Here is a 15,957-nt window from a genome sequence, read left to right as displayed (position 1 = left end):
TAGTGAGGGAAACACGGGACTATATAATCCCTATATATCAAACCTGGAAGTTTAACTCTTATAAAGACTTTTAGATTAATTATGTTTACAGTATACTGTGTACTAATAGTTGTTTGTTAGTTTTTTTTAACTAAAGTAATTGCTGCCTAGTAATTGCTGCCACCACATCCCCACATCTCCTGTATCCTGATTTAGAGTTTCATGTTTTAGTTTGTTGATTCCCAAAAGTTGCATATTGTCACTCATAGTCATTCTTGGCTTGGTATGCTGATGCATGATGCCGATCTTGCATTGCTTGTAGAAAAAAAACAATGCAGTGCCAGTTATTATGTTGATAGAAAAAGTAGTCTATGCAACATGATGTTTCTTTTTAAAGATATTTCGAATTGACAGTATGAGTTAATGTGATTTCAACGAGAGAAAGTTGTGGAAGTGGTGGAAAATCTGGCATTTTAGGTGGCGGATGAATTGTGGATATGTGATTTCTGATAACTTAATCACTTACACCAACAGCTTGACAAATATCTGACCTTGTCCCTGCATGCCGTTTCTAAATTAATTAAAGCAATTAAGTTAGTCATAGAACATAAAGTGAATTATTTTTTAAAAAACTCCCATAAACACCATGTATCAAACTGCATAGATGACTCACATTGAGGCTGTGCAGGTGTAGAAACTCCTTTAAATGTTAACAAACTATCATATCTAACCTTAACACCTTAACAATCCTGAGAGGGGGCTCGGTCTCAGCCATGTCCACAGACCTGTGGAGCAGCTGCGATGGTGTTTGTGAATATCATTTGAAACAAGCTACTATGTAGATTTCATTATTGCAGCTTCCGATCCATTTTGGAATAAATTGCTATTGGTTATTTCTGTCTCCCCTTCTTAAAAAACAATTTTTTTAAGCTGTTTTGATGCTTTTGTCCAGTCTCACTGTTTGTGTCTTACTTCCTCTTTGTCTTTTTGTCCTGTGCAGACACATCTTGTCCCTCTTTTTAATTTATATATTTTTGTCTATAGCTTTGACTTTTCCTGCCCTCCCCCTGTTCTGAAGCCCTGGCTTTATTAGGAAACCCCATTTTGAGTATTTATGCCCATTGAGCCTGTTGTGTGCCAACTCTGATTCTCTAATATTATCTAATTCTGGACACAAACTCTGCAGAAACATACAACAGGCAGCAAATTATCAGGAAATTCAGAATTAGGTGTAACTGCAGTTTGTCCTTATTATCCCAACAGGTAACATGAATTAGGTTTAGACCATGAATAGTTTCAACAGTTGGACATCAGACCGACCGACTGTGTTAGTTTGCAAAAGAAACTTTCTTTGTTAATCAAGGAATTGAGTTTACATGCACCTGAGGAACATGCAGCAGACAAGTAATCAGATTTCTCCTCATCCTCAGACATATTTTGGCTCACAAATTATAGTGACAGAATATACTGCTTTCTGACTTTTTTTTCCGGGTGAGGGTCGCCTTTTGGGCACATTACCGCCCCCACGCATGGAGGTTAGAATTGCCATTCCTCATTCAGCCAGCGCCTCAGTCAGTGTAAATTGGGGGGCAGCGAGGGTGTATATTAATTTTACTCATGATTATTTATTTACTCCTGATTTATTCATTCACTCATTGGGTTATGCATTCGTGTCTTGATTGAAGATGACTGTATGATTTGTATGAACTGAAAATGATTTACTATAGAGGGGGAGCTTCTATTGCGGGCCAGTGGGGTGGCCAGCAAGTAGCAACATTAGCGTCAGGCATTCTCCAGTGGTCTGTGGATCACATGACATTCATGCCTTACTGGATTTTATGTACAGCTTGTTATTAAGCCCTGAAATGACAAGGGGCTAACTAATAAACAGGAAGTATATATCTAAAGCTGCAAGGGTTTTCTAGTATCAATATAAATATTCATGACAGGAGCAGGTCTGGTGGACTGTTCTTCTGCCAAGTCAGTTGTGGGTGAATCATGCAAATTATGCATAAAGTTGATGTAAAGCATTAATATTCATTAAAGAATTAACATAACAGATGCTGATGTGTGCAGCCATGTTGTCCTGAGCTACATACGGAGCTATACCCTCAAATTCTTCTTGTGTCTGTTACTTTAGAGACATTTACAGAAAAGCCATTATGTGTGTGTGTGTGTGTGTGTGTGTGTGTGTGTGTGTGTAGGTGGAACCAGCTGGACCTGGCCATTGTGCTGCTGTCAGTGATGGGCATCACGCTGGAGGAGATTGAGATCAACGCTTCACTCCCAATCAACCCCACCATTATCCGGATCATGAGGGTGCTCAGGATAGCACGAGGTACTCGCATAGAACACAAAGACAGATTTTAAATGCATGTTGTTGACAATTTTTTCAAAATAAGTGTCAAACCAAAATTAGATGCATTGCAAATTGTTTATTAACATATGTACAGTGTGTTTAAAACAGCATGTTTAAAACTCCAACACAAATAATTTGGATTCAAAGCCTTGTAAGAATTTTCATTTCCTCCAAGCTTTTAATGTGAAATATCGTCAGGAAGTGTTGGCTTTTATTGAACAGCACTGAAGCCAAAGTTTAAAACATTTTTTTGAACGGTGTATGAAGTAATGAATTTATATAAGAAGCACAATCCATGTCTCCATTTCTGAATTCATTCACAAACATTAACATTTAACTTTTGTAACACTGTTTTGTAACACATTCCCAGCCCTTCTTTTTCGTGAATTATTTTAGTTTACCCCAGCTGTTAATGAGCTGCTATGGGGGTGATATACAGTAAAAATACCAAATGTGAATTTACATTATTTTAACCCCATATATATGTGTAACAGTATGATTTCAGTCATAATATTCCACCTCCATTTTTTGCTCTCACCTTTTTTTAATATTGATCTCATTTGGGTCCTGTGTTCTTATTATTCAAAAGAAATGATTGGACTTGCTCTCTGGGCTGCACCAATTCCTCTTAACTTCACTCTAAGGAGGATAAAGGCTAATAACATCAATCTCACTTAATCCTCGCCCTCCTATCATCGCCCTCTGACTTCCAAAATACTGCCGAGAGACCACTGAGTGGACCCATTGGAGATATGCTAATTTAAGAGCAGATGATGGTAATTAACAAGCAAGTGGGGTCTTTGATGATGAATGTGAGGGTTACTGGTGACTACTTCTTTAAAGTATAAAGCAAAGTACGAAAAGTTTCAGGGTCACTGGTTGTTTCTGCGAGGCATTCAGGGACCTTATGTAGTGCAGAAAGGCTGATTAGCTGAATGGACTATCAATCACACAAACCTGACAACAAAACATACATTTCATCAACTCCCCAGTCCACTAGGGTCCGGATGGAGTCTCTGTGGACAATTGCATGCAGCCCAATAATTTCTGTCTGCAGTCCTAGTTCGCCAATTGCCAATGTGCCACAAAAGTAAAGCTGATGTGTGAAGCACTTGCTGCTTTATTCCTTTCACTTTTTCGGCGTGTTCACACACAGCAAACAAAGGAGCGCTTCTTCTCTTTGTCGCTGCATTCCAGACTCCAGAGTTTAGCATGCGCGGAACATTTTAATTCATGTCGCATTATACTAGGACCAACTAGAGAGATCTGCTTTAGGCACCCTCTCTCATTATATCATGTACGTAGCCATGATCTGCATATATTAAAGAACTCTTCCATGTGTCGTGTGGAAACATTAAAACATCCGCTGGAGAAGGGACTTTTCAATCGGCGTCAACAGCGTTGCACTGAAGTGAGGTTGCTGGAGTGGTGAATTTGGAAAGTTTCAGAAATGGCTGTACACAGTCTGACTAACTCTACTGCCAGTGACCACTACTACTACCACTTCATATTCAGTACCTTCTCACTCACATACACACAGCATCTACGGTACCATCCTGAGAACAGTCCTTTTCACAGGAGGTGTGTTTTCTCTGCCACCAGTAACATCATCAGCCCCGTTCATCCAGAAATTAGACTACTGGGAATTGTGCAGAGTCTCTAATGGACAGTCGGAAAATCTTTCTATTGATCTTTTGTATCTCCCAGCTCTTCTTTCTTTGCCCACCTCCTATCTGTCTCCATCGTTCCCCCATGTTTCTTTGGTATCTTTTGTCTCTCTGTCCTTTGTTTCACTTTCTCACAAACGTAGCACAGTCACTCACACACACAAAAACATTTAGGTATGAATGATAGATTTGTCTCGCCCTCTGTTCTCTCTTCAGTGTTGAAGCTGTTGAAAATGGCAACTGGGATGAGGGCCCTGCTAGACACAGTGGTCCAGGCTCTTCCTCAGGTATGTGACATCTCACACACACACACACACACACGACAGCTTAACACTTGAGCTTATCACAAGTACCCAAAGGAGTTAATTAACATTTATGGAATGATAAATGACCAACATCACTGGAAGCTCCCTGAGAATTATGACTTTTAGGGAAATCAGGTTATGGTGCTTTTGTCGTCGCTCTCTACTTTGTGGCTCTCTACTGCTTTACTTAACCAATTACTTATCTTGTATTTTCCCCTTCCTCACTGTCCCATCCTTTCCCAACCAGCGGTTGCAGAGTCTCATTCTGTCAATAAGACCTGATGCCCTCACCCTAGGCTTCACTTTGTGATTCTCATTGGAGTAGAAACTGCATTTAATAAATTGTTAGATGATGTCTCCTTGGCACAATTGGCTTCACAGACCAGAGTCAGATAGCACACACTATTACAGTGATTTATATGTACAAATGGTGGTGTTTAATCAGCGGTGTGGGCCATTAAAGAAAGCTAATTTAGTGTGACTGTGTAAAGGATTTTAATACACAGGTGATAGTTGTTGAAATAAATTAATTCATAATAATTGGCATTTGTGAACAACATGAAATGCTTCAAGGCCATATTTGGCTTGTTCTTCTGTCACATTTTCTTACATGTGATATCTGTGTAATGCCTTGAACTGATAAGATGGTTGATGGTCAAGGTCACTGTGACCTCAAATCCATCCAATTCTTTTTCAAATTTGGCATCAACTACCACTTGAACTCAAGGATGAACTGATTAGATTATGGTAGTCAGGTTACTGTTGCTGTAACCTTACATTTGCAATATCTTAAATGCCTGAAGGATTCAACTGTCCAACAATGATCCATCCCAGAGGTCATTGTGTGACACAACATTGAACATTTATTGAATTTTACATCCCACAATCGAGCCGATACCAAAATAATTCCACGGAACATGGTAAGAAACTGTGTACCTCCATGGCTACACACACACTTTTCCACTACAACCTTTTTGTCCACGTTTGCCCTTTCGCTGAAATAGAAGAACCAAACATTGTTTCCTTGACAACCGTTTTAGGAAAACTTTAAAGGCAAAAAACGTTAAAGGCGGTTTTGTGATGTCGTTGATCATGTCGATTATTACGCAGTGTGACTGCAAGAAAATCAATAGTAGAACAAATACAGAGAAACTTCTTGTTGGCTCATACAAACATTATGAAGCGTGGAATCAGTTTTTTTTTTTTTTTTTTTTTTTTTTTTAGTTATGCAACCTAGTCAGAGAAAAGTAGACTAATGGATCTGGACTAGCTGTTCTCTTCAAGACCGCTCTTTTTATTAAAGACATTTATAATGGAGTGAATCTGTGTGCTGCCAGAAGTTGATTTTTCTTTTATTTCACTGTTGCTGCCCTATACTTCCTTTCGGAGTAATTTCGTACAACTGATGTTTGGAGAGAAATATACATACACACACAGGCACAGAGATGTAGATGTTAAAGCAAACAAACACAGGCTCACACACTGAGGTAAAATTCTATTTAGAAATCTCTCGCGCTTCAGTCGCACCTCAAATAAATGTTTGTTTGTCTGTTTACCATCCACTTTATCTTGATTTCTTTTTAGCTCCTGCTTTCACTTGCACAGATTTCATCAGTTTTGTTAGTCTTGTTGTTGCAGACAGAAACATGAATTATTACAGGTGATGATAAAACTTTTTCTGGTAAGACAGGGGGGTGGGGGTTGCTGCAGTTTGAAGCAGGTGTGACAACCTTTCACATGCTAGTGTAGTAGATTTCCTACAACTATAACAAAAATGTGTTCCACCATTGTGCACATGACTTAGTCAAAGTTTTACTAGTCTATCCATGACGTAAATTTCCAACACGTTCTCATCCCACAGTGTCAGATATTGATGCTTCCTAAGGTGTTCATGCCCGGGGAACAACTGCATTCGGTATTGACGCTGCGTGTGGACTCTGGCGTCAGCATTGGATGCTCTAGGGGCGTCCACGTATGGTACTACAGGAATTACTTTATATGTATGCAAACACTACATTAAGGTTAGGGAGAACAACTTCAAGGGCAACGTTATGTTAATAACCAATGATTAGGGTTTGGCACAAAAACTTGAGGGTAAGGTTAAGAAGAATTACATTAAAACAAAACACTACAAACAGTAACAACGGCACACACATGCTTCCTTACTATAGTTACCACACGTGCCACATTGCGAAACAATCATCAGTAATAGACACAACATCGCCAACTACAGTCGAACCCCGGTCTCCCGTGAAAAAAAAGTCCTGGGTCTTGACGACATTAAAAGGGTCTCAGACGCGAAACGGGTACCTTAAGGCTCAGCATTTAGCGCAGAAAGGACTGTGCAAAGCGACGCTTTCAGACCCTTCGAGAATGAGAACAGGCTGAAATGTAATCATCTCCCCAAGTCAATGAGGTTGCAAACGTGCAGACCAAAAATCTGTGACAACACAATCTGTACTTGTGCTGGAAGCATGAAATAGCAGCTAATTTCAAACATGAACGAGATGTCACGTTTCTGTGTGTCGTGTCCATATCCCCAACGGCTGGATCCTTCTGAGGGCAAACAGCTACTATGTGTTACGTTTTACACATACACTGGAAGTACGGGGTTTAGGGGCATTGCTCAAAGGCACACACAGATTTAATGCTGCCCATCCAGTGGACTAAATCGGCAGCTTTGGGTCGCAGTCATCATCCTTGCTTCCCGAGCATCCAATACGTTTTCTTATAACACAGCCTTCTCATCCCTCTGGTGTACTTTTACTCTCTACTGGAGGAATCAAAAGACATCAGATGGTCCTAACTTACATATTACACACTGCTTCAGGGTAAGTTGTGGCTTTTAATATCCAGCAGGAAACATTATCATGCACAACAGGGGAGATAAAGAAAGCTCTCCTCAGGCTTTGTCTGACTTGTCCAGACCTTTTCCCATCTCCTCCACTTATTTCTTTCTCTTTTTTTCCGACGTCACCCTCTTCTCCAGCAAAAAAATCGCATTCTTTAGTAAAACGATATCAGTTTTTTTGCCTAAGGAAATTCTACAGTCCCATACTCAAAAGGATCCCATTGCTTTACCTGTGAGATGCTAGTAGCTTTCTGCCAAGTGCAGGCTACTGCACCCCAGGGGTCTGTAACTCATATACATTACATATCACTATGTGTTAATGCTTTAAACCTGTACACACGTATTAAGTCAGCAAGTAGGCAAATTTTTCTGCAAAGTGATTGTCATTGGTTTGAGGCAGGGAGTGGTTTTGTTGCAGTCATGCAGTAACCTCCACAGTGGAAATTGTGGAAGCTTATATTTATATTTGATGAAAAGCAAAAAACAGCTATCTGTGTAAAATGTTGTCCATCCAGCAGGGTGGAGAACAGAGTAAGTGATTCTTTTGTTTAGCAGGTCCTCTGGCTGTAGTTTGGTGCCTATTAGATCGTAGATCTGCTACAAATGCTGTTAATGTGTTAGAATGAATGAAAGCTGGTCATAATTTAAATAAACACCCAAACTAAGGTTTAATATTTATGTGACAGGTGGGAAACCTTGGCCTTCTCTTCATGTTGCTATTCTTCATCTATGCAGCACTGGGAGTGGAGCTGTTTGGAGAGCTGGGTAAGTTCATGCGTTAGTGACAGAGAACCCCCCCTGAAGGGACAAGCCGAACGCCTTTGATCTTTGCTTTTACCACCCTCTAAAAAAAACGCTCAGTTTTTTCCTCTTCTTTATTTTCCCACCTCTCAGTGTGTAACGCCGACTACCCCTGTGAAGGAATGAGTCGCCACGCCACCTTCGAAAACTTTGGGATGGCCTTCCTGACACTTTTCCAAGTTTCAACTGGTGACAACTGGAATGGCATCATGAAGGTGCTCTTACGTGTAGAAATCTTGTTCTTTATATTACACATAGCCACATCGGCTAATGTGATCATTTCTCAGTTTTCGTCATTGTTAGTTCATCTCATACGACTGAGACGGCATGACCTGACCCGCATGAGGGTCAGTCAAAAGGGGGCAGTCTAACACGCTATTACTTTAGAGTCTAGAGAGACATTCTAGCTGCCCAAATCTATTTTACCCAACTCTCAGCACAGAGCAAAGCTAAGATGTGAAATTGCAATTGAAGGGCTTCCATTCAAATTTTCGGACCAACCAACGTCCAGGTGGGGAAAATGAGTGAGTCCTTCAATATAATGTAGTGTGAAGACTGAAGATTAAGATTTATTTGATCCTTCACTTCACGCCCAACTATCGCCACAATCAACTTTCCAATCACACTCAAGTACCTGAGCTCTTAAAGTTTAAACCCATATCTGACGGGCTGTTAATCAGTGATGGTTAGTCTCTTAGGAAGCGTGAGTGACTGACTGAGTGAAAACAGACAGCAAATTTCAAAACACCTCGATCTTCTGAATGATTGATAATGTGCTCTGTAAATTTTGAATTAAACATATTCATTTGCTCCATCTCCCCTCATTTTGTTTATTCCTCCATTTTTCCACCAAATGTTGTTTTTTATGTTTGAATCTTTCTTCCCTGTCCTAATGTCCAAACTCTCTCACTACCCCATCACCCTTCAGGACACTCTGAGAGAGTGCCCAGGGAGCGGTCCGGGCACTGACTATGGCTGCCATGCTGGTCTGCAGTTCATTTCCCCATTGTATTTTGTGTCCTTCGTGCTCACGGCTCAGTTTGTCCTGATAAACGTGGTGGTGGCCGTGCTCATGAAGCATCTGGACGATTCAAATAAGGAGGCCCAGGAAGACGCAGAGATGGATGCCGAGCTAGAGCTGGAGCTGGCTCAGGGAGGTCTTTGCTGCATGATGGGGGGCATTGGCGCCATTGCAGGTGCCACAAGTGCCGCTGCCAGTGGGGCAGCCATGAGTGGCGGACCGTCTGGTGCAGTCACTGCAGGAACAGTGTCTGGCCAAAGTGGGGGAGTTATGGTGCACCTGCGAGATGGGGGAGGTACCAGTGCAGCTCATGAGGGACACACATACCATCGATGTCGTCTCTACTCTCCTGCTCAGGTAAAAAGACTTTCAACAGAGTAGTTAATGCTATTTTAAAATGCTCACAAACTTTTACTGGAGCTCAGTAACCACCCAGCAGCTTCAGCTTAGCAAAGCCTAATGGAAATAGAGGTTCCTCCCTTATCATTAAGGCCTCCTGTTTAGGAGATTGTTCACAACAATGGACAGATATTCTGAAGGCTGAGCAATCTGACAAAACAGTCCATCGGAAAGCAAATCAATTAACTGGTCCTTTTATCAAATGAGTCAAAAAAAATTTAATAGTCATGCTTCTCCTTTTATTATGTATATTATTATTAATCCCCTAACACCTTTTCATCTGCTGAGTTCCAAACTTTTACTGGTGGGATTTTTTTAAATTGTTGCATTATTTATTAATAAAGTGAGTGACTGTTATTCAGTTGTTACATGAAGATGCAACTATGTTGAAATGAGTTATTTATGGCAGTGAGTTTGGTGAATTACACAAGTAACACAACGGAACCAAACAGACAGAAACAACAGAAAAAAGTAATATAATCAAAGGGTTTTCTGAGCAACACATGATGTGCATATTTATCCTGGTTATTAATGGTCTGCACAATATTGCTTCTCATTCAGCCATTCACACACAGACACACACAAATGACAGCTACTGTGCATGGTGCTCACCTGACATGGAAATTAACTGATTAGATTTTTGTAGTCAAAGGTCAATGTCACTGTGGCATCTGTGTGCTATTGTTGTGAGCACAAAACCACCTTAAAGGAATTTTCTCAAATTTGGCCAAAACATCTCGAATCTTTAATGTCGCCATTGAGTACATGTTAAACATAACCTGTTACAATGAAATTCTTCCTCTGCATTCCACCAAGTCCCAGCTTGTACTTGTACTCAGGGATGAACTGATTAAATTCTGGTATCAAAGACCATTTGTCACGGTCAGTGTAACCTTATGCCGTTCCCATTCATCAATTCGGCATGCAGCTAGGAGTGACTGGGAGTCAAACCACTGACCCTGGGGTCTGTGGATGATTGCCTTACCAGCTGAGTTGCGGCCACCCTTTCTTAATGCCCTCTTCAGCAAAAGATGGTGCTGCACACTTAGCATCTAGATTTGTTTTTAACTGGTAAAATGCTTGCGAATACATACCAATTTCTTTCACACACATTCATATGTGTATGGACATGTTCAAACCCCACAACATGTGAAGACATCACACAGGGAGGCGCACATATAAAAGATATCAAAGGGCCGCTGTCTCCACCATTCTAAAAATACCATAAGTGGGGGCAGTGGTGATGGTGGCTCTTATTCATCAGCTTCCTGATTGCCGCATCTCAAACAGCAAATCAGTCCAAGCTGCTGTTATAATCACACCAACACCAGCACCAAAATTACAGCACCTGCAGATGAGAACAGGTAATTTTAGAAGTACGCTCGAAGAAAAGGAAAGAGGTAAACAAAGACAGAAAGGGGAAACAAAAGATATTGAGAATTGAAGAAGTGGGAAAACAACAAATATAAAAGGAATGTTGAGTAACACGAGGGTAGAGAGAGTGAGAAGAGAGCATTAGTTGACAGTAAATATGCACTGTCAATCAGAAAGTGAACGAGAAAGGGTTTGAACTGTGTCTGCTACTGACTGGAAGATTGTAGGGAGTGACTGAAGGTGTGTTTGCACCAAGAAGGTCTAGGGTGGCATGTTTACGACCTGACTTCAGTTTGTTTGGGTGGGTGACAACAGTGCCAAGTGCCAACCTGATGAATGCAAAGGCCCGAATGTACTGAGAAATAATCATTTAAGTGTTGTCTGATGGCAAAATAGTTGTGAACGGCCACTCTCAGTCCTGATGGAGTATGCTGACACTTCAGGCCTCCTCTTTTAATATAGTTATGTTTTGCTTCTACGTCGTGAAGCTGTTAATGGTCCATTATGCTCAGCAGCAAGCTACAGATCTTGACTGCTGTTGGGTGCAGGGCACATGGATGGTGAATTATGAAGGTCTTTTGCAAAAAAAAAGAAAAAAAAGAAAAACATCTGGAGGAAAACAACATTAATGAAAGCTGTGAGAGTGAATCAAAGCAATGAAAGTTGTAGGCCGTGAAAGAAAAAGAGAGAATCTGCTGAGTCAGGTGAAAATCTGGCTTGGTCACAATTGACTTGTTTTTTAAATTGCAAATAGTAATTTGGAGCATGTTTAATATAATAATACAGACTGTAGCAACTTTAAATATGCTGCCTAAGTGAAATCACCTGATGGATTGTTTAATATTGCTTGTCTTAGTCTTTTTCCACTGCCTGAAATGAAACAGCACATACAGTTTCTTCTTATATCAACTGGTGCAAACTTGAATAATTAGATCACCCAATCAGAATGTGAATGCCTAGCTCCAGAAAAAAAAAAAAAAAAACCCTGACTCATTTCTTTTGTGATCCCATTCAGAAACAAAACTTGGGCTGTTTGCAACAGTGTAATGTCAGAGTAAGTTAAGTGTTACACTTTGGTTAACATTGTCATGCATCTTAAAGCTGACACCTAATGAATGGGTGAAGGAGGAGGGAGGAGAGAACTGAGATTGTAGGATGTGTTGTGGGATGGCTGGAAGACGAAGAGAGATCCGGAGTGGGTGGCGAGCGCTGCCACACTCTCATTGTGCTTATAGCTCATTGTCTGTCAGGCTATTGATATTTTTAACCACAGGAGGAATAAAAAGATACATGAGACGAGGAGGGAACCTTTTCACGTGTCTTGATGTATGCCCTGTATTTTACATTTCTATTCTAATTAGCCAGAAAATGTATTTGTTGGAATATAATCACTGTCCGTCTCATATTTTCTGTACATTTACTTGGAGAGTTGAAATTTGTATTACAATAAACACGTAGATAATGAAGCCAAGTATAAAACATAGAATATGACAATTTAAGAGCAATGTACTTAGACATACAAACGTTTTAATCTAATCTAACTGATCCAATATTTCAAAAGCGAAGTTAATGGTATTGCAGCATTCGTAAGCCATCACATATTCACTGAGCTCAAACAGTTTTTCCCTAAAAATCAATCCTAGCTGAGTCAGACTTGAATTGTTTTGGGCAGCGTTGCATCGGGGAATTGTTTCATCCATTAGTACGGCGTTTTTCGATTTAGCAAAACAGTGGGACGTTGGGAGCCAAAACAATGGAGTTTCTACCAAAGGCAATCGCACGTCTGCAGTAAGGAGAGCAATACTTCATCTTCCTTTATAAGTGGAGCAAACATAAAATAATGAAAACATATGAGGGAAAACAAGACAAGGGATGCCCATAAAAACAGCTGCTTCAGTCTTATTAGTGAACAAACCCTTTAGTCACCGAAGCTCTGTCCATAGAATCTAAGAATAAAGACAAAATTGGAAATGTCCTTCCTGGTTTTGTAAGAAGTAGATCATAATGGATTGAAGTGTGTTGAATGAAACACACTTTTTTTTTTTTATTACCATAACCAAGACCCCCACTCAGCCAACCATTTCAACTGCCTGATCCTTCCCAATACATGCAGTTGTTGCTGTTGCGTGTTCATAGTGCGTCACTGGGACCTGCCGAAGTCTAGCTACTGACTCCAGTTTCCAGAGAGCAGGTACTAGTGGGAACAAGCCATTTCAACTTTAGACGTGCAGCATAAAAAGTTGAACATTCAGACATCCAGGGGGTGAGAAGGAAACTTAAGATTGACAAAAATCAAAAAGTAAGGAAAATGATTTCATGTTTTAGATATGACAAGCAGACGATGAGGTTTATAAAGAAAACCGGAGAATGGCAGGTGTGTAGTGGCTCCTACTTTCATCTAGCAGAAGTGCGAGTAAAATTTAACAGCTAATTATTGTAGCCATCAACAAATTTAAAAACACAGTCTGTTTAAAGTATAATCTGTACTTGGCCATTATCAGCTGCCTCTCTTAAAAGTAATGCAAGATAATAAAAAAAACATTTGCAAACTTTCTTTGAAGAGAATATACATTATATAAACCTGAATAATTGTACTTTTTTCTTGCACAAACTATGCAGTACTAGTAAACACTATTATTTCTTAAAGTGCTTAAACTTTTGAATGCAAGATAATGACCTTGATCAATTTTATAGCATTAAAGGATAATAGGTGTTTATTATGAATTAAGTCCCCTTTGTATGTAATTTGGCCCATTGATGTTATAGCTACAACAAACAATGTGCTCATCAACATAAATGCATATTTGCAATGCACTGAAAAGAAGTCTGATGTGCAACGAAACAAGAGTAGCCAAATTATCAGAGGGGCTCTAAACGGGTTTTCCAAATCTGTCTGAAAGCGAAGACAGTTTGTAAAGTTATCACCCAAATCACGCACTGTAAACATCCCATTACATTTTACAGACTAACTTCCTGGTTCACCTCTGACCTACAGTGGAATACAGCAGTAACGTGCCCACAATTGTCTTGTGAACTAAGGCAAACATTGCATGCAAATGCAAACATTTATGGAGCATTTACTGTGAGGTTCATGCATTTGATGTCTGATTTCCTCTGTGCAGGCCACTGACTTTAGAACCCTTTACACAGATAATGCCAATTACTTCTGGCTTTCCCTGAGCCAGCACTCAGGAGGATATGGAGGCATCTGCAGCTCAACTTAAGTAGACCACTCTATTATTTTCCAAGAGATCATGCAGTTAATCTTACACCACTGACATTCATCTGCCCCTCTGGCTCGACTTCAAGCAGGTGTCTTTGTATTCTCAGTCATGCGTCTGTCAAAAGCTGCTGAAAACACCAAGGGCACTAATCGAGTTTGTTCAATTAGACAACGCAATGTGCAAAAGACGGCAAAAAGACAGGGGGAGATTACAAGCAAATGGGAAAGACGGGAAAGACTTTGAGTAAGTGAACATCCCTTGACTTCTAACCTTTTGTTCATTGTGCTCCAAAAAGTAATGATTGCAAGAAAAGAGTAGATTGGATGCACTGGAGCGGCATGAGGTTACACTGACCTTGACAAATGACCTTTGAGCCCCAAAATGTAATCCGTTCATCCTTGAGTACAAGTTGATATTTTGGCCAAAATTGAGGAGAATTCTTCAAGGTGGTTTTGTGCTCACAACAATGTGACCTTGACCTTTGACTGACAAAATTGAATCAGTTGATCTTCCTGGTGGATGTGGACATTTGGGCTGCATTTACAAGAATGGATATATGTAAGTTTTAGTAACCTTGACTTTTCAGCCTTAAGTATTGAATCTAATCAGTTCATCTTGGACAAAAACAACAGAAACCTGAAAATATAATGCTTCTCACCGCAGCTAGTTCTTTGTTCTGAGACGTAAGAATATACCAACAATTTTAAGTTTCACTAATCAACAAGTTGATTCTTGTTTGTTTACCTAATACTTTGTGGGTTTGGGAGAAGTTATTAGCTTTACCTTTATTTTCGTCTCACTTTGAAAACATGTAAATCTATTTATGCCCCAAAAGGTCCAACCGTTCCCCTGAGAAAATAATGTTGGCAATATAACTTTCAACAGTAACGATCAAAAAAGTACATATATAAAAACAAGTTGGTTAGATATCTGTATGTATCTGACTATACACAATTATATATTTTATTATGATGTGTGTGTGTGTGTGTGTGTGTGTGTGTGTGTGTGTGTGTGTGTGTGTGCGTGTGTTGCAGGAAAGTCAGTGGCTGGACAGCGTGTCTCTGCTGATTAAAGACTCGTTGGAAGGGGACATGATTGACAACCTCTCTGGATCAGTTTTTCACCATTACTGTTCTCCTCCTGTCTGCAAGGACTGTAAGAGTCACCCGCAAGAAGTAAGCTGCGGTGCACGCACACACACAGACACACACACACAGACACACACACACACTTTTCAGGTGCTCAGTTCTATATAGTTATGTTAAAAAGACTTGATTTGTCATCATGTGATCCACACAATCTTCCATTTCCCTACTGAATCATGAGAAATTAAAATGTCTTTCTAGACACAAACACACAAATATTAAATGCTGTAAATAATCCTGCAAGCTGTGGAATTTCAAGTAATTATTTAATTTGTTTTGAGGGCATCACTGATATCCTCTGTGTGAGCAATGTAATGTATATGAATACATTCAACATATATTAAAACAGATTTGCCAGAGATCAATTCAATCAAGAGACTGTCCAATATTCCAATGATTCATCATGACAGTAATTCTTGATTTGCTGGTTTATTGTTCTTTTTATAACCTAATTTTCTTTATCTTTTGCATTTACAGCCTCGACTTAATCTAGGCCGTAGCGCTAGAAATGGCTACATTCAGTGTTAGAGAGCTTTATAAGCCACATTCTGGCATGTTAACATGTTAACATCTGCAGACAGGAACAGTTCTCTCAAAGGTCCAATGCCACATTTCACCATGAAATGATGTTGCATGTAAATGCACCAGTCACAAACAAAGCCTAAAACCAATTTCAGCTGAAAGCAAAGGCGATCGCGACAGTTTGGCCGGATGTACTGTATATGCAGATTGCACATCTCAATATGTTATGTGCGTGTGTGTGTGCGCGTGTGTGTGTCACTGCCTGACTCCCAGTTGCTTTCTGTTGATATTTGGAACATTAGTCTGTTTG

General features: G+C 40.0%; 1 protein-coding gene across 1 annotated transcript in view; it reads left to right on the top strand.

The window, feature by feature from the left end:
* The window catches only part of LOC137124276 (voltage-dependent T-type calcium channel subunit alpha-1I-like), a 179,138-nt gene that overhangs the window by 153,723 nt on the left and 9,458 nt on the right, over positions 1-15,957 (top strand). Inside the window, exons 29-34 of the mRNA XM_067499102.1 lie at positions 2,184-2,317; positions 4,222-4,292; positions 7,848-7,926; positions 8,056-8,177; positions 8,891-9,340; positions 15,015-15,155. Coding sequence (XP_067355203.1) covers positions 2,184-2,317; positions 4,222-4,292; positions 7,848-7,926; positions 8,056-8,177; positions 8,891-9,340; positions 15,015-15,155 — 997 coding nt within the window. The remainder of the gene's footprint in view (positions 1-2,183; positions 2,318-4,221; positions 4,293-7,847; positions 7,927-8,055; positions 8,178-8,890; positions 9,341-15,014; positions 15,156-15,957) is intronic.

This window comes from Channa argus, chromosome 3, assembly GCF_033026475.1.
Source record: "Channa argus isolate prfri chromosome 3, Channa argus male v1.0, whole genome shotgun sequence".
NCBI classification, from domain to species: Eukaryota; Metazoa; Chordata; class Actinopteri; order Anabantiformes; family Channidae; genus Channa; species Channa argus.
Note: the sequence above shows the minus strand (reverse complement) of the source record. Positions and strands in the feature narration are given on the sequence as shown.